Here is a 20,117-nt window from a genome sequence, read left to right on the forward strand (position 1 = left end):
ATAATTTTATCCAGTTAAACACTGGCCAGTTGACTAATTGGCTGTTTGAACACTGTATGTGAAACACAATTTAACCATCTTTCAGTTAATGGGTGTTAGGAGAATTTATCCACTGGTTAGGCTTATCCGCTGGTTAGTGCTAAACGTCCTTTATAAAACTGGGCCCATAATCGATGGTATCCATGGCTGCTTATTTCTTCTCTTTTGAAATTCATTCCCCCATGTACACGGTTGGCCTGCTCGAGGGCAATAAAAATCAACACAACAATTGGCGGGGAGATAACGTATATTCTAACCTTGGTGATTTTTTAAGATTTAAAATGTAATGTAAGCAAAGGAAAACCTACCCTGGACCCTGAAAATACTACCCTGGACATCAGATCCGATGCATGCTAACTTCTACGGGTAACCTGCCGCAGAGTGTGAAAATAAACTAAAATTAGGCCAACCAAGGACACATCCACAAAACTGAGAAGCTTTATTTCACGGTCTGGGTGAGCTACAGTATGTACCTCTCATGATTCAAAATGTGGCAAGATTCTCTTTGTATTATTTTTCAATTTTTTCTATTTAAATAAATGAATAAATAGGGTATTTGTTACACCGATAGCGCTTGTGGTAGATTCTGCGATGAAACCTACACGATTAACTCGCACGCGACAGCAGCTGTTGGTATTGCATTGTCAAGTAGCAGTTATGAAACATCAGGATAAAATACAGCTCTTGTTTTATCTGCATACAAAATCAAATTATGCCCGATTTCCAGGAAAAACCGCCAAACCTGTTAACTCTTTGAGTGTACCCCCCCCCCCTCCCCCCACAGTCACGTTCAGAAATGCGTAAAACAAAACTTGGAAGCGATTAAATGTTATCAGATATCTGCTTCTGTAATGCAAGTTGTTGTGGTTAGCATGAGCTAGAAACCAATGAGACGGCTTACCTTTTTGAATATTCCACCTTCTTCAGTCTTCAGGTGGGGTTAACCGTTCTCTGATCTATTTCGGTCGTTGATAGAAAGCCCCTTGAAATGTTGACGACCATGAGTCTTTCCCTAACTGTGAAATTAGGGCAAGTGAGAGCACTGTTGCACTGTATTGATTTGGTTATGATGATTACCTGGATCTAGGTCAGGTGTATTATATCACGCCAATAAATCTACCTGTCAAAACTTCTTTTTTTGTTACAATAATATATTAGTCTACAAATAGTTTGGTACCTCGTTCGAATGTTTTCTATTTAGCGTATTACAATGTTTTTTTTTTTTTTTTTTTTTTTTTTTGTAAATTCCCCTTTACACTGAACGGCGTCCTTTCTGCGTCCCGTAGTACAGCCCCGTTCTAGAGTAAAAAAAACTTTACCTGCAGTAAAAAATTAATACTTTGCGTGCCGACAACTGGCCGATCATTGAGCATTTATTCTGCAACCAAAGCGATGCTTGTACCTCCTTTTTATTACCACAGCGATGCCAGTTTCATGGTCGCACAAAGGACGCAGGGACGACGAAGGAATTTTTACAATAATTACGGGTGTTTTATTAAAAGCATCAGAAGAGTGAGACACTTCCACCAACATCAGACAGTATTAAAAATATAGGACATATCGAGAGCATTTATGGAAGAGAAAGAAGTCTCACAGCAACGGGTAATGAAACAAAACCAGCCCCAAAATGACTTCAAGCATCAATCACTTGTAAATGGATAGATCTAGTTTGAAAGATAGTTTTATCGGGAATCGGACCTAAAATATGTTACCATTTCTTTCGTTATCCGGGGCATTTATCACAAGGTCGTGATTGTTGCACCATTCGACGAATTATTCATTAAAACGCCTAAACATGGCGTTACCACCACTTAACCCTATTAATGTTGAATCATCGACAAACTTTATAATACAGGTAATTTTATGGTAAGTTAAAGGAACATTAATTGTTCATTATGACAAAAAATGAGGGTAAACGACAATTTTCCCATACTTAATTAATTTAGTCAATCCATAGTGAATATTTATCTGTTATCCAAAATAATGTAAATATGGAGTTTTTGGCGAAGGGTAACAATGTCCTTAACTTATTTTGATAAAATGTTAATTGCTTACATAAACATCGTATCGTTGAGCAAAAATAGACAAAATCAAGGGTCAAGGGAAAACATCATTGAGTGCACTTTATACATTGTTTCTTATAAAATCAGACTCAGTAAAATTAGCTGCTGGTGATCAACATAAGTTGATGGATTGTCTATAGGGGCCTACGGAATACATGGAATATATAGAAAATATGTGGTGCCACATGATATTTCTTGTTTCATTTATGTCTTATGACAACAAGATAGTTTCTCTACCGAGCAATTCTGACTTTGTTTTAACATTTATTTAACAATACCTTATCTCCTTGTAATCTTGGGTAATTATGGCATTTAAAGGGATAATAAGTCTTCGTATGAAATCTGTATTTCACAATAAAAACATTGTGAGTGACTCATAAAAATATAATATATTCTGTTTTCCCACAAAAATGGCTGTTATAGCTATTATTCTGATATCATAGCTTGTCTTTAGACCACGTGACCTCCATTGATGGCTATACTCTGTTAAAATCTCTTAAGAGATTTAACAAAAAACCAAACTTTTTAGAAAAAAAACAGGGACTAACTTTGAATGTAAAAATGGATTCATTAACCATTGGTAAGTATGGGAAAATTGTTGTTTACTCCAGGAAAATTCATTTTTTGGCCGAAACGAAGAGTTATTATCACTTTAACCAATGACGACCAAGATAAAAAACAGAAATCATGCCACTGCGAGTAAATAAACAATTAATGCTAAAGCTACCCTGGTACCCGTATGGTCTGGCGTAGGGAGATTCGATTGCATTTCATATAATTGAAATTCAATATACAATGCTTATAAACAGTATAATGGTAAAAAATTACTACAGTCTACATATCCTCTTAAAGCCACACATCACTAATTTATATAAAAAAAAAACATTTACGTAGCCAAATGTTCACAAGCACAACAGAGCTGTTTTTTCCTCAAAAGTAAATAAGATAAGTACATATGTCTGAAAATTGTAATTTATAAATGACGAAAACTAATAACATTCAAAGTAACAAAACTGGGGGGATAAAATCACCCCCACCACCCCCGCCCCAAACTATATAACTGCCATAATATAAAATAAATAAAGTAGGTTAATAAGTGCAAACAAGATTAATTAAGAAAAATATGAAAAAAACACAAGAGCTATTGGAGCAAAAGGTTGGCTCAAATGAAAAATAAAGGCCACAAAGTTACAAAACTGGGGATATAATAATACATCCACCAAACTACATAAAAATAATAAAGTAAGTTAATAAGTGCTACCAAGATTAAAAAGAAAAATATGAGAAACCACAAAGCTATCGGAGCAAAAAGTTGGTTCAAATGAAAAAAAAAAAGGCCATAAGATGTGAGAGAAGCTCACATCCCCGCCAATTATTGACATTACACTAGCCCAAAGGAATTATTTCTAAAAAAAAAACACCCACCACCGATTTATATAGAAAAATATATACATGTGGCAAAAAGGCAAGTATTGACATTACACTAGCCCAAAAGGAATTATTACTAAAAGGTGCGCCATGGGCGTTCATACAAAAGTACAAAATGTCGTTGACAATAAAGGTCGTTAACAATTAATTATTCAAACAAATAAGATAGGTAGCTTGGTAGGAAATGTATACGCAGTGATTATTATTGTGCGTATTTTAAGCGCCTATCTGATTCACTTTGATTTGTGACAGGCGTTCTTGATGTCGAGGAAGATACAGTTTAGTGAAATGACTTGATTTATTTGGGCTGTCTGCCAGCACCGCTCCAACTATCCTCACATCCACACCAGATCGTCTGACGGGAACTCTGGAATATATGGACATGCAATATCATAATAAGCTTTATGTTTTTATGCATGTGCCGTATACTTAGGCCTTTTTCACGCTATGTGGAAGACTTTTAATTGGCCGACAGTTTGAAGCGACCTTGTTAATTAAAAAGAGAAAACTCCCGTGGCATAATTACATGTTAGAGCAAGTCAAATGTCGCAAAACAATAAAGGGGTACCCGGAGTAACGACCTGTGGGTCTGTGTAACAAAAAGACCGAACTCCGTTTAGTTACATGTATAAGGGTTAGTCTGACAAAATCTAGGGCGAGGCTTACCTGTACAATTGAATGGGAAGCGGACTCTGTATTATATGAACTCTCTCTGTCAGTCCACGACATGATGTGAAAATGACCTTATTTAAATCTGTAGTAACATGAAATATGCCAGCTAATTGTGTATTGTAAGTATTAATATGTTTATGTATAATCCTACATTGAAATTTGTACCTTGTAAAAAACAAAAATATCTGGCTTAGTAAACAATTTACCTTCGTGTAACTGAGTAAATTCGGTATTTAACATTTTCTGGAACACGCCTGAGGTGTCAACACGCTTCAGCTCTTCTTGGTACTTGAGTGCCGAAACTCTCATAGTGTGCGTGCGAGTTGGAAACTTTTTGGCCATCCTACACAGGTAATATAAACCTATAATGAAAAAAAAACATAATAACAACACGCATTTTACATACCGATTATCAGATAAGAAGGCGATTTGAGAAGAAAGATCCTTAATGGGTACATACTCAACTAATTCAACCCACTGACCAATTGTAATTTTCACTCCTTTGTTATATATATATATGGGCAGAAAGAGCCACGCCGGTTTGACTTTATCTCTTTGTTAAGGCAGTATATTATATATTCAAGAGTTCACATACTCCTGCTAAAATTGATGAACAATTTTAGAAATTATAGATATATCTAGCTGCAGCATTGACCAATAAGGGCTTTTTGAAGTTATGAAAGTGAGCAAAATTCCTTGAGTAATGCAAAATAGTTGGTTAGAGCTGTCTATCCTGCATAACAGAACTGATCAGAATGGCAGGCCGCGTGTACACTTAAAGCCCAGTCACAGGTGCTTGACGTGGCAAGTAAATATTGTTTTGCACATATATGTAGGATGGCAATGTCTTACCCTCTACCAGGGGGACTGATAGATTTTTTACGGATATTCACAGAGAGGTCTCTAGAAAGATAGATGGTCATTTTGGTTCTAAGTCACCCTGTTGAGAAATCTCTCTTTTCTGTCCGCTGACTTAATTAGAACCAAAATGACCATCTATCTATCTAGAGACATATCTGTGAATATCTGTAAAAAATCTATCAGTCGCCCTGGTATTGGGTAGCAATCTCTCATCTTAAAGCCCAAGAGAGAGCTTAGTGAATGCTATGGATGTTCACGGTGTTTTGGGTGCAAACAAAAGGATATGCTATTTGCGTCGGATTTAAGTTGGATATGGTATATAATGTATATAGGTACCACCATCGAGAATGAATGTGGGACCTTTTTCAAATTGATTTTCGTCTAATTTTCTTAACAGCTCTAAGCCTCTGTCTCAAAAGCATAAGTGTACGTTAGACATTTGTATAAAAACAGACGAAAAATTAGAACCTACCAAGTTGGTGGCTGGTGTTGGAATCTGCCAGATGGCGTCCTTTGACTTCAACTGCTCTTTCCAAGATTCTCCAAACAAAGCCTTGCAAATACGGGTTCAGCCAGATTTTGTCCTGGAGGAGGTAATTTCTAGCTCTGGTCGTTTCAGCTGGTTTGAAATTAAAATAATTCATTTCATTTGGTTTGCTGTCAAATTGTAATGACTACTGTATGATATTAAAAAAGCTATTTCAGAGTTATATAACAAATGCGGTTATGGTCAATGTACGAGTTATTTAGAGGAAAAGTGAACATTTGGACTGATCCGCACCATTGTCACCATAGCAACGGAGCATTACCTGCAGCTATGCTAATCAGCCACGTGGCCCTCCAGTGGGCTGTGCCGTTCTCATATGGCTTCCATATTTCCTTCGCAAGTAATAAGTAGTCCAAGGCAAGGTCGTACCTTTCGAGGTCCTGATAGAACTGCCCCATATTGTGACATGCTGAAATAAACGCACAGATGGATATTTTTCAAATTGTTTAGTTAACTGTCTGGAGTGTCGAATATCATTTTTATTCAACCATTCATGGGGAAATTTTGATTAATTAGTTCTTTGGAATATAAATCATATTATGTTTATCAATATGTTTATGTTTATCATATCATGTTTATCAATAGAAAATCTTTAATTATGATGAAATGTAAAATGATCTATTTTGTCTTTAAAATGCCAACTTTCTTTTTAATTGGTTGTCGCTAAAATCATGAATCAAGAGCAGAAACATTATTCTAACTACCGAAAATATCCGAGGATTTTAAATTCATCTCAATATTTAACAAAATAAATAATGTAGCAAATATAACTACCTAGATACATGCGGAATTCAATGTCCATTCTGTAATCTGTCATCTCTGGAGAAACATCCTTTAAAATGTCCTGCTTTATGTTAAAAGTCTCGTGTAGAAGGTACTCTATGTACGCTTTCTTCTTGTACGGCATAGGACCGATATCTTGGTACTGCATAGCCCGAGAAAGTATTTGAAACCCTGATATACAAATTGAACTTGATCATTTCAATGTTAAAACAGTTAGGAATTGTGGGGTAGTTACTAAGCATATATATAGGACAACTACCCAGCAAACACGTCAACTTCGGATCACGTGACTAGCACGTTGCTACCACATTATAACGTCATAGCAACGTGCTAGCTACGTGGTCCGAACGTGACGCGTTTGCTTGGTAGCTGGCTCAATGTCAATTAAGCTCACCTTAGGGGAGACCGGGGCTAGTTGGACCCGGGGTATGTTGCCCCCCCCCCCCCCCCCCCCCCCCCCATCAATATATGACAAAGTAACTATGGGTTAAAGAATTGATCACATCATTTTGTAAAGTGACCGTATCCAATAGTGCTAAAAAGCGTGGGCAGTGAGTCCAAATGAAATAATTTAGCATCTTAAAGTAAGTTTATTAAAAAGACTTGATGGGGGTCCAACTTACCCCGGGGTCCAACTAGCCCCGGTCTCCCATAATCATTCTTTCACCAAACACGTTTAAAATGAGTTTTATATTTTGGCATTAACCAGACTTCAAGGTATAGGGTAAAACAAAAATACCTCAGTCGTTCCAATAGCTCTAAAACTTGAGACAATTTTCAGCAATATTACCTGCTGCTATCTGTACTTTGCTGTGGCAAAAATTGCGAATCAGCTCTAAGGCTACTGTCCCCAGCCTCTCTGCCTCCAAGAAATTACCCAGTTCGAAGTGAAGCTTCCCAAGTTGATTCAGATGAGCAGCGTACCTACAACGCCCAGAGCTGTTACCAGTATAGGTGGCATTCGCTAACTTAACAGCGGCATCCATGATGGGGACGGCGTCTTGATATCTGTTATGGCGTCGAAGGTACATGGCGACGCTGGATAAAACTGGTATAGGGTCATCTAGGATAGATTTATCAAAACGTTTGCTGGTCAGTATTTTGGTCAGTTCTCTAGCGACGGAGGAAGCATACAGTGCAAGGGTGTCATACTCCAAACACCTGCGTTCATTGTGGCAGGTGTAGTGGTCATGTAGGAATGTCGTATTGTAATCAGGGAATAGGGTGTTCAGTATGGCGATGGCACTGTTTATTCCTGTTACCCAACGGGTCATGTTCTTTCTTATATTGTTAACATGCAGACGTATTAGAATGCTGTGGACAATCCAAAGCTTTTCATCATTTTCAGAAGCAGGTTCAACTATGTACAAGTTTATTGGTTTTTTCAAAAGACCGTCCAGGTTGCTCTGGATGTGAGCCTCTGAAGAGTCGATTGCAGAACCGATTAAATATTGACGAAGATGTGGTGATCTTAATTTGAAAGCACTTTTTAACAGAAATTTCTCCCCGAACTTGGGCGATAGCAAGCACACAAGATCTATTAGTTCCAGTTGAGCGTTGTTTAATGTCTCTAAACTTGAAGCGAACGGAAATTTTATTCGGTCGATTACGTCAAATTTGTCGTCCGCCGGATCAGTTAATGCCCAGCTTGGATCTCCTTCCCGCCATTGATTCAGGAACTCGTTGGAAGACCTGTTTGTAGACCTCAAGTTAGCGGCTACCAATGAGATGGACATAGCATGGCCGGCTAAAAACTTTGGCCCTACCAACTTATCAATGGCCTCTTGTTCTTTTTCTGGGATATTTTGCAATTTATTGGATGCCTCATTGTTGCTAAAAATTCTATATCGTATTTTTATAAAGAGAATAGACGACCAGTAAGAAGTCAGTAGACGGCCTAACTCTATTTGTTTGTCCACATCAAATGCAGGGAACCAATTTTTGTATCGTGACGTAATGATAACGTGTGAACCGCGTGGAAATGGTGTCTTAGTCTCCCCAAATATGTCTGTCAGAATACGTTTTTCATCCACTCCATCAAATATGATGAGCACGTTGTCAACGGTGGAAAGATAATCCATTAGTTTTGGTACTATCATATCCATTAAGTACGGTTTGTCGCCTTCCGGCACCTTGCAACTATCTTCTTCAGTCATCAGGCCAAGTTTTTTCAACCCAATGTCGAAAGCCTAAAACATATTGAAGATATGTTTGTCTATTTAAGCTGCAACCTTGAATGATCTGACGCCTTCGGGATGTTATTTCATAAGTTTGTTAACACGAGTCAAAGTTGCGCAATATTTCAGGACTTTGAATTTGTTTGAAATAATTGAAGTTGTAGTATCCGCGTTTGAAAATTTCTCAAAGTCACATTTGCCATGTCTACAAATATGCAAAATAATCATTTTTTCCGAATTCAGACCTCATGAAGCAATAAAACATCTCAAATGAAAATACCTGATAACCTTTTGAAAATCAAATGCATGGCGGTCTAAGCTAAACTACACGAACCGAACGAGTAATGATCCATGAAAAGAGGAAAATTCCCCTTTTTTCGAGAAAAAATATGATTTGGCAAGAATATGCACGGTATTTTACGTTTGACAGAAATATCTACGTTTTGACAGTACGAGAAGCTAGTATTACGGCATCTCATCATAACTTACCGTCTTCCTCAATTCAACGTCCAATTTTGATTTCTTGTTGGCAAAAATCCAAATGATGTCAGTATAATTGTTCCTCATTAGTGATGAATACTTCAAAGCTAACTGGGTTTTTCCACACCCCTCTGGTCCAGAAATAACCTTTGTAAAATAATACCTAATTAATGTTTTGATGACCAGCGTGGCTACCAATTTATTCCTACTCTTAATTTTAGCACCGTGCTCGGTAGACAACTCCCGCAACTCTACCGTGGAACATTATGGTTACATCTGGGCCTCAGATGTAGCACCTCATTCACGAGTAACTTGCGAGACTTTCCGAGACCTTGGGTGCCATGCTGTTTATGGTAGCTAACAATATTGGACAAGGTGAAACTTGGGTATAGTTAAGGTGGAATTTAATTCTTTATAAATATGCCACTGAAAAACGTAGGCCTATATGTGTTTTTTTTTTTCTCATTGATTTTGGAAAGGGGACATCTTGAGTTTCAATTTTGTTGTTTCCCTGATATTCATTTTTATCTTTATAAAGATCTAACATACGTGGTGCAGGCCAGACTGAAATCCATTCAGATGACCTAGTACATGTATAAATACATTATATACTGTATTTTCTTTTCATAATCGTCAAAATATAAAAACAGCATATAATGTAATCTTTTTCAGTTTTATACAGAAGAAACATTTACAGAAAAAAACGTTTAATAAATAAAATTGAAAAAGATTACATTATATGATGTTTATACAGTAGGCCTAATATTGGAATTTCAATCTTACCTAGTCAGATTTTAATTTTTTTTATATGACTGGTTTTCAATCTGACCTGCAACACTGTTCAAAATGAAACCTTACATTCATGCTTTATAAGAGAGAGAGAGAGAGTGGGAGAGAGAGCTCTTACCGTTAAAAGCGACTTCCTGGACGTTTTGGTAAATTGGTCTCTGAAATCAAGGTAATTTTTTTCCATCTCCGCCAAAGTCTCATTTCGGCCAGTGAAGTATATGGTAGGATCGCGTACTGAAAAACCCATAGACCTGTTTTAGTCGTGTCCTATATAATAAAAATCAAACAACTTCAACTAAGTACAAACGCCCTTTTCAAATTAAAAATGAACCGAGATTCAATCCGTTATAATTAATTTATTTAGGCAATGCTGTTAGGTTAAATTTTAATAGCATATACAAAAGTGATAGGCTTATCAAAATATCGAAAACAGATAGTCCTGGCATCGTTTTAAGGTGCCAACAAATATTTTCATCTGTTGAGGTGCTTGGAAACCGGTAATCTTAGTTGGGTGTAGATATCTTATGGGTCTATCCCAAAGAACTATACCATTACTTTTCTAATGCATTTGGCTTAACGTTTCTCTCTCTTTCTCTCTCTCTTTTTCTTTCTTTCTCTCTCTCACACACAAAAACACGCACACTAAAGCGGTAAGTGAAAGAATCACTAAGCTGGAAGACGGGCCAATATTGCATCATAGGGTTTTATCGTGTAAGAATTGCATTGTGAATATTTATACAGTAAAACACCCCGTCTTTCCTTTCACAGGTATACAAATCTCAATATTTATCCTTTAACCTTTCTCCATAATATAGAGTAACATAAAATAATATTAAGTGCAAGTGTATAGCTATCGTATAACTTCCAAAAAAGTCCCATTTTCCAGTGGAAACATTTAGTCAGAAAAGCTACATGTAAGCAATCGGCTGGATTATTGAACCCAATTTTGACGACAAAATAGTTTTTACTTTGTGTCAATGTTTGGTAGAAACACACTGATTTTTTTCTTTTTTTATCTTTACCTACTTACTGTTTTGTACTCTTTCAAACTCTCCGTGATATTGCTGGTTAGGTGTACTTGTGTTGCAGATGGCTGGTAAAAAAGATTGAGTGTTTATTTTTGTACGAGATCAGGAGTCGAGATGCATGAACAGGTTTAAAATGTACAGGTTTCGTTATTTCTTAAAATCTTCCTCTAGAACTATGCCCAGCGCGCACTTTATCAGAGCCACTTAATTAGCACCAGGATAAGCTGAACAACAATGGGAATATATATACATCATAACAAATGAATGCGAAGCATGGACCAGAGACACTAAATGCAGTTGCAATGTGGTGCTATAGACGAACATCTTGATACTTGACAAAGTACACACGACAAACGAAGAGGTACCCCAACGTTCAGAAACCACCAAGAGACAAAAACAATAAGATAGAGACAAAGTACCTTTATGAGCCACTGCGTTTGGTACTTGATAATAGTTGTATGTCATTATGGACCCTACAGCACACAGTAACAGGAACAGGATACAATTCTTAACGTTACACAGGGTCTCATCTTTCTTTTGAACCATCTGGCCACTTACTAAAAATAGAAAAGATAATACGATGGTTATACTGACAAACAAATCCATACATTCCCCCCCCCCCCCACCCCCGTACTGTACAAAATAATACTTTGGATACACCTACTCCCCATAGGATGATGGCACCATTCGTCTTGGATACTAGCTCGTAGTCTGGGTTAAGGATTGTATTTCTCCAAGCTTTGATACCATCCTTTTACCAAAATTCGGTAAGTAGCACACAAAAACAATTAATGAAGGCAAAAAAATCACTGCCAAATTCACTTTCCATAATATCTGGAAATTGCTTGGAAATTCAGATTAAAAAAATCCTTGTCGTAATTTCTTTACCTGGCATGGGTCCCCTCTCACCCCCTGTCCCAGGGTCAGTTGATTGGTTACTAGGCAACATGGGTCCTGTCTCACCCCCTGTCCAAAGGTCAGTTGATTGATTACTAGGCAGCATGGGTCCTCCCTCACCACCTGCCCCAGGGTCAGTTGATTGGTTACTAGGCAACATGGGTCCTGTCTCATCCCCTGTCCAAAGGTCAGTTGATTGATTACTAGGCAGCATGGGTCCTCTCTCACCCCTTGCCCCAGGGTCAGTTGATTGGTTACTAGGCAACATGGGTCCTGTCTCACCCCCTGTCCAAAGGTCAGTTGATTGATTACTAGGCAGCATGGGTCCTCTCTCACCCCCTGCCCCAGGGTCACCTGCTGGGTTACAAAGCTGCATGGGTCCCCTCTCACCCCCTGTCCAAAGGTCAGTTGATTGGTTACTAGGCAACATGGGTCCTCTCTCGCCCCCTGTCCAAAGGTCAGTTGATTGGTTACTAGGCAACATGGGTCCTCTCTCGCCCCCTGTCCAAAGGTCAGTTGATTGGTTACTAGGCAGCATGGGTCCTCTCTCACCCCCTGTCCAAAGGTCAGTTGATTGGTTACTAGGCAGCATGGGTCCTGTCTCACCCCCTGTCCAAAGGTCAGTTGATTGGTTACTAGGCAGCATGGGTCCTCTCTCACCCCCTGCCCCAGGGTCAGCTGCTGGGTTACAAAGCTGCATGGGTCCCCTCTCACCTCCGTCATCTCCCATTTCCTGTATAGGTCCCCTCTCACCCCTTTCGTCTGGGTCAGCTGGTGGGTTACCTGGCTGTGCTTGCTGCTTCTTGACCTCATCCAATTTCTTAAGTATTTCATCGACAACAAAATCATATTGCCCTCTCAAGGAATCCAGGAATCCATCGAAGGCCTTGGATCCACGAGTAGGAAGTAGATCAATCAACCGCCTCATTCGTTCTTGTCTTGTTTCTGGTGCCTTAATTTTCTCCTTCATGTGCTCACTAATAATACCCTCCTAAAACCCAAATATAAAATTAGTGACATGATGCAGAAATTTTGCAGGAATTCGTATTCATAGGCCTATATTTTAAGGTCTAACACTCAACGTGTGCCCTGCAGAAGTTCACAAACAGTACTCTTGTACTATATTATTTTATAAAATATTTGATATTTTGAAATGTTTGTGTATGTGTGTATGAGAGAGAGAGAGAGGATTGAGGGATGATGGGGCTGCGCAGCTAGTACTCCACCTGTATAAGATAATCCACTAAGTAGTCAGGGTCCAGTTGATCACACAAGAATACTCTGCATTTGATGAGAATTTGTTTGTGTATTTCCTCCATGTCGTTTGTAAGCCTTATTAATTAGGGTTGCAATGTAGGCTGAAACGAAAATTAATAGAATAAATATAACTGAATTAATTGTACTCGTTCTACAGGCACAACGTTGTTTAAATGTCGCCTGGTGCAATGGAAACTGAGCATATTTAGGGAACACGGAATACTCCAGAAAATTAAACATTATCCTATATTGATGACCTGTACAAGTCGTCAGTACAGGGACTCTCATTTGGTGTCCGGGAAATAGCGTTTGTAGGTATAGAGGGATTACGTATACATCTCCATGGTCAACGGCAAGATTGACGAGACTGGATTGAAGTCGGCAAACAAACGATGGCACAAAAAAGACCCTGTAGCTTTTAAGCTTAACGTAATATCTGCTCTTATGTATGGTTATGTATATTTACCACTTTTAGATAGTAGGGAGAAGATACTGTACATTATTTTCATGACTAAATGATGAAATCACTTATTCTGATTTTTCATTCATAAAACTCTCCTTTTTAACTTACTATGCCACTCCTACTAAAAACTTTAAGGGGGTAATTAACTTCCGTGTGCGGTCGGCTGACAGCAATTTAGCGTGAACCCCCAGGTAGTTACGTCGATTTAGTTGGATCGATCTAAAAATCTCTGGGAATGCGCTCTATGTCACATTCCAATCCATGCTTCATCGCATATCCCTGGTTTTTCCACAACTTTCCATTCTAAGTTTTGCACTTCAATTGGTGTTTACTTTGCGCACGGAAATGGACCATTTCTGAACTGTTTTATTGTTATTTTGCGTTATTTTCGGAAGCGCACGTTGTGTCCTAAATTGTTTAGCGATTGTACCCTCCCCCATTTGTACAACATATTTTCGCTATTTGTTTGACACAATATACAACCGGCAAGGCTATACTATAAACCCATTATGTTGCATTTGCTGTCTGTCAATAACATTTTATGTAGTGACTGCTATGTCATCTATTAAGTGCATGGTTGACCTGCTCGAGGGCAACACAGTATAAAGGGCCCATAACATTACGCATTCGATTATTGGGATATTTATAGTTCAGCATGCAAGAGACAGCTTGAGCAACAACGACTTCAACAATCTCCATTACATGATGGCAGCTCAGCTCAATTCTGATATCCGCGTTTTTAAGTGTTCGTAAACTATATTTGCAACTGTTTGTCAATTGTTCTTGTTTTCATACATTACCTACATGTATAGTTAGGCCATAGCCATTGCGAAAACTGTACTCATCCTGGTAATAATAAATAAAAATATATTAAGAGTTAAAGGCTATTGAGATTGTCTTTATACAGCAAGGTTTCAATTTCCAAAAAAAAAAAAATGTCTATTTTCAAAACAATTTCCATACATCATATTTTATCCTATCCTTAATAAATCATAAATCATATTTTATCCTATCCTTAATAAATCATAAATCATATTTTATTCTATCCTATAGACTTAATAAGCATTTCCACCGTTGCAATTTTTTCTTGTTAATAGATTGGGATCTTGTCAACGGTTTTGGGTGTGATGTTCCTTTTTGATTCAGGGAAAATCCTGGAATTTCTAGTAAAACTAGTGTAACATTCATAATATGCCTTTCAGCACTTCACAAACAGACCGTTTTACTACAATAAAGTTAATATTTGTTTGGAACAAATCATATTTTTCCCGTGCTAAACGTGTTTTTAAATTATATATTTAACAAATCATGCTATGCAAGCGACTTTGCTATGCTATTAACCCATTATCTTGTATTTCATCTCGATTTATAATGGTTTTCGTAGTGACGTGTTTGAGCGTTTTAAACACTTACTTAACTACCTGTAGTTGACCTAGCAGTCAATTTATAAACCAGTATTTACTGACATCAAATACGACATAAAGGGCCAATACCATAGCATTGTCGTTTGTATATCTTTTTAGCAGAGAACGTATATAAAATATGGAAGGGTACTATCGATAAACCACTAACTGGCTTTGGTTCCACCCTACTAGGGCTGACTGGGTGTGTGCGACCGTTGGCGATGCTGTTAATGTCTTTAAATATGGGTTCTTTAATTTTGACTATATGCACATGTTACAGAATTCTGTCTTGGCCTAGTAAGCCGATTTGGGTACATTGTAAGACAACACGTAACCAATCGTAAAACGCTGAGTTGAAATACAATTGCCATATGTTTCTAGCATGGGTGTATTTCATCAACTTTTTGCCATTTTTTCTTTGTATTACCCTTAATGAATGAGGTACTTTAATGCATATCATAGCAGTCACTACGTGAAAATTTTTAGCGATATCAAATACGATATTATGGATCAGCAGCTTAACCTTGTTGTTTATACATATAAGGCAGTGAGTGAATATAAGATTCAAAGCACACAATAGATAAATAAATGATTATGTGTTATAGTGCAACTGGGCAATCTGGATGAGATGCTTAAGATTTACATTTAGCAAAAATGTATCACTGAAAGTGAAAAGGAATATTTTGAAAATCATTACAAGTATCAAAAGTCATATATTTATGTTGGGAAAGATTAGTAACTTTGCTGGGTATATGTAGCCACAGAAAAAACTCGTATGACTTTTGGAAATCTTTAATGCGTACAGTGTATCTCTAATGAATCATCGATCGTAACCCTGCCTTTTGTATGTTTTTAGTATCATTTTCACTGTATTTGATGTCGGTAAATATTATTTTTTGTAGTGACTCCTAGGTCATGCTGCCAAGGTCTTAGTAAAAATGAAATTGAAAATGAAATTAAAATTATAAGCAATCCAAGGCCGTGTCCACTATACGTAGAGGGATTCTTTCACGGCCTGGTCCAGCTCATGGTTTTAAAATTTCGTTTGTTTCTCCTTTTTTATTCTAACTAAATAAATATGTTAAATATTTGTTATACTGATTGCGATGGTTGTGGTTTGGGCTCTAATCCATACCTACGTCTTCATTTGACCTCCAACACGAGAGGGAAGTTGAGATTTGAGATATCGGATGAAGTGCACACAAAATCAGACGTCATATTTCCAGGAAAGATTATCAAACCTATAAGGTCTTACAGTGTGTCCTACGGTATGCCCCACCGCCACACTGAGAAGAGGGATTAACAAGAACTGTGAAGGGCTATATACTGTCAACAGGTGTTTCATTCTGCTGTGCAAACTGCTATGTTAAGAACATAAACCATTTAAAAGTCTTACCTTTAACACGAATATCTAACTGTATTGGTGTAGACAGTATTTTCCTCCTCAGTTTTCCGTTGAGTTTTCATACCTAGTTTGTTGTTCATAGGAAAAAGAAAGTGAATCACAGAACTGTAATGCTGACACCATGTTTCTTTTACTACCTGTGAAATGAGGCATGTTGTGACGGCGACTCTATTTATTCGTGTCCTAAACCAGCCCGGGGTACAATGTACTATCTAGGTCACTTGTATTATTGTATTACGTACCTTTATCTGTCTGAATTTACTTTTGTACGTTACGTTAATATCAGTCAACAAACACCAGTCAACAAACAGTTGGAAAATATTCCTTCAATATAACGTCAAAAGTAAGACTCCTACTTCTTTTATAGTCAAAACGCCGTAAATAGCTGTTTATCTTTTATTTCCTTCTTATAGTTTCCTAAAACAGGTTTTTTTTTTGTTTAGGATCTTTTGTCACAAGAGGCGAGTGTTTTCAGCCAGGGAAAGTGTCTGCTATTTTTAAGAGAATTTTTCAAAGATGTGATATCACGTACTCTGCTGATTCCCCAGTAGTAAGCAATTTTCAATGAAATTCCAGAAAAAAGGTTTAAATATGTCCATAGATTGAATACACACTGGATAAATGCACATCAAAAGATCAAACTAGTTTACGCCTGATGTTAATTTTTGCCTTATTTTCTAGGGTTTCATATTCCTTGCAGAACAACAATGACACCAACGTAATTTTGAACTTTTGTATTTTTAGTACCGAAGCTATGAGATAATACCAAATAAAAATAAAAAGAGAAATAATAAAAACTAAACATTACATAATGTAAAAATCATTATTACGGTCAAGACATGCTACCAATAGAGTTAATAATGTACATCCAAAGCATAGAGCATCTAAACATATAAAGTTACTGAATGGTTGATAAATACTGATGTCGTATGTCTTAATGGCCGAACATATTAATTTTGAACGATATAAAAACACTTGGGGGATCTTTGCAAAACGGCAATTATTCTCACGCGTGATCACATATATGTAACAGCTAATGAAACAAAGGTAGTACTTAAAATACATATAATCATTCTTTAATCATGCAAAATGTTTTTTTATTGTAAAAGTTTATATTATGTAAAAGATTGGTATTGGTACTTTCCACTGATATACTGAAGGCTGTAGGTCCACAAGTAAGAATAAAATCATGCAGCTGTCCCTGTGACCCTGTTCTCTCTTTTGTCCGACTTATTTTAAGTCAATATTCCCCGCTGAAACCAAAGGAAAATTGACAGTTAATTTCTTGTTAATACTCTGAATCGTTTAGTGGGTTTCCAATTAAATAAAATGTTTACGACGAAAGTCTGGGGATTTCAAATTAACAGTAGTTATACAAGTGTTTTAACACTTACAAAAAGTTCAGCGGTGCCATCAATTAGTCTAGGGGTGAGTTTACCAGTGGCTCAACTGAGTAAATGTATAGTTATACGTGTAAAATAATCAAGAATGGAGAAAAAAAAAGCTAGTGCTTAATTTACGTTACAGAATATCATGTTATTACTCACAAATCCATAAAAAAACACACTTTATATGAAATATGAAAGATAATTTTTTAATATTTAAAAAATGTATCTTCCTCCATATTTTACCTTAGTCTTGCAAAGGGTCAGCTGGTGACTGAACAGCAGATTGATGCTGTTGTTGGTGCTTAACCACTGCCTTATTGATCGTATCGATAACATAGGGATAGTGTGTCTTCAAGGAGTCCATGAATACATGGAAGGCATTAGACCCACGAGTGGGAAGTATATCAAGTAATCGTTCTATGCGCCGTAACCGGGTTTGTTCTGACATGATAGTATCCTGCATATCATCGATTATAATCTTCTCCTAGAACCAAAGAACAATTGACATGATGCTTAAAAATCTCTTTGTTCATACCCAGAGTTAAAGACATGCAGAACCTACCAGAGCCTTATACGATACACTTTTATATTTTAGCAATTTATCATAAATCACCATGGTTTATCCTATCCGAACTTTAATTTCGAGATTTCTATTTTTTATGTTGCAATTTAAATTCCAAGATGCAAATAAATTTTAGCAACAAAAAAGGTTTATAGATCGTAATTTTGTTAACGATTTTGGAATACGGTATTGTGTTAAAAGTTCCAGGAAAATAAAACTGTTGATTGGTAAAGGTCTCATTCTTTCGGGACTTAATTAAGAAACAGTGGTTTCAATATCAATTATGTTTATATTTCAATATTTCAATTTCAAAACCCCTATGGGGGGGGGGTGGAGGGGGAGGTTTTGCAATAACCTACCTGTATAAGATGATCTATCAAGTACTGAGGATCCAGGTTTTTACATAAATATACTCTGCATTCGATGAGAGCATCTTTGTGTATTTTCTCCATATTGTTTTATAGGCTGAATTAAAGCTGCAAAGCAACCTGAAACGAAATTCATAAAATGAATAAAACTTAATTAAGTCGACTTATATTTTATTGCTATAAAATCTACTTAGAATGCAGTCTAATACAATGGAAACAGTGCGTTAGGGGAACGTGGAGTTCGTTAAAAAAAACAATCCTTATGTTTTTAATGGTTTAGCTGGGTGTGTCATCAGCACAATGACGCGAGCTATTTGACTGGTATATAACTATTTCTTTAGTGTTAAAGTGTGGCTAAATTTTAAGCATGCCGGGTGGCATATTTATACACATTAATTGCGTGGCTCACACTCAGCCCAAGATGCCATAGTTCTATAGGTTATATAGGTCAAAAGTGAAAGTTAATTATTAAGCGTTCGCACCTGTTCCTATTTTTATATCTTATTCTCACTCTCTGCCTAACAAAATCAATCAATCAATCAATTAATCAATCCATCAATCAATCGGTAACAACAAAGGCTATGTTACATGTATTAACTCGTAATGTTGTATTTGATGTCGGTCAATAACGGTTTATTATATTTAGTGACTGCTAGGCTATGTTAACCAGGTAGAAGATTAATTTACCAGAAAGTTTTTAGATATGAGGTCAACTGCACGCAAAACTAAACATGCCGGTTTTCCAAGAAGCATGATTGAACCTGTAAACTGGTTCAATGTATCCCCACAGCAGCAGTCAGAAGAGTGAAAAACAAAAACAGCAAACGGGTCACAATACCTACATGTACAGCTGTTTTGCTTATTTGTAATAGGGCCTACTGAAACACATTGTTAACAACTGCTAAAAGCCATGCAAGCGTCTAACCTAAAACGCGTCTTCAGATGTATCTAAATATATGCGTTGATATCCTTTCCTCTTTCCTCAGTTTTCGTAATGGGCTTTTGGTTGTATTCCCGTCGTTGATACCTCTGAGAACTGAAATGTTGATGTCCTCGAGTCTCACCCAGGCGGGAAAAAGTTAACGCCGTGCTGCTGAGGTATCTGGGACAACCGTTATTTGATTTCAATCATAAAAGACGCCCAAAAAAGGGCATTCGCCAGTTTGAACAACACATTTCAAAGAAAAATACACAAAGACCTGTTGATTGCCACAACGTCACCTTCTGAATAAGCAGTCAGAAGAGTGAAAAACAAAAACAGCAAACGGGTCACAATACCTACAGCTGTTTTGCTTCTTTGTATAGGGCCTACCGAAACAAATTGTTAACAACTGCTAAAAGCCATGCAAGCGTCTTACCTAAAACGCGTCTTCAGATGTATCTAAATATATGCGTTGATATCCTTTCCTCTTTCCTCAGTTTTCGTGATGGGCTTTTGGTTGTATTCCCGTCGTTGATACCTCTGAGAACTGAAATGTTGATGTCCTCGAGTCTCACCCAGGCGGGA

At 37.1% G+C, this 20,117-nt stretch overlaps 1 protein-coding gene across 1 annotated transcript; it reads right to left on the reverse strand.

Annotated features, from left to right (window-relative positions):
• Window positions 1–1,506: 1,506 nt before the first annotated feature.
• On the reverse strand, window positions 1,507–20,059 carry LOC106152853 (uncharacterized). The gene is made up of 16 exons (XM_087015095.1): window positions 19,969–20,059; window positions 18,602–18,730; window positions 17,924–18,164; window positions 16,284–17,545; window positions 12,991–13,122; window positions 11,756–12,755; window positions 11,287–11,424; window positions 10,870–10,932; window positions 9,958–10,073; window positions 9,060–9,197; window positions 7,184–8,582; window positions 6,385–6,564; window positions 5,873–6,019; window positions 5,536–5,682; window positions 4,409–4,564; window positions 1,507–3,897 (listed from the first exon to the last, which is right to left on the reverse strand). The coding sequence occupies exons 5-16, from the start codon at window positions 13,081–13,083 to the stop codon at window positions 3,866–3,868; spliced, it is 3,609 nt and encodes a 1,202-aa protein (XP_086871221.1). The 5' UTR covers window positions 13,084–13,122; window positions 16,284–17,545; window positions 17,924–18,164; window positions 18,602–18,730; window positions 19,969–20,059; the 3' UTR covers window positions 1,507–3,865.
• Between the last annotated feature and the right edge of the window lie 58 nt (window positions 20,060–20,117).

This window comes from Lingula anatina, chromosome 6 (assembly GCF_051362555.1).
Source record: "Lingula anatina isolate TDL-2025a chromosome 6, LinAna3.0, whole genome shotgun sequence".
In the NCBI taxonomy this organism is placed as follows: Eukaryota; Metazoa; Brachiopoda; class Lingulata; order Lingulida; family Lingulidae; genus Lingula; species Lingula anatina.

Coding starts and splice junctions, on each gene's coding strand:
- LOC106152853 (XM_087015095.1), bottom strand. CDS start 13,083: ATGGAGGAAATACACAAACAAATTCTCATCAAATGCAGAGTATTCTTG. Junction 12,756..12,990: donor TAGTGGATTATCTTATACAG/GTGGAGTACTAG, acceptor TTTGGGTTTTAG/GAGGGTATTATTAGTGAGCA. Junction 3,898..4,408: donor ATTTACTCAGTTACACGAAG/GTAAATTGTTTA, acceptor CATATATTCCAG/AGTTCCCGTCAGACGATCTG.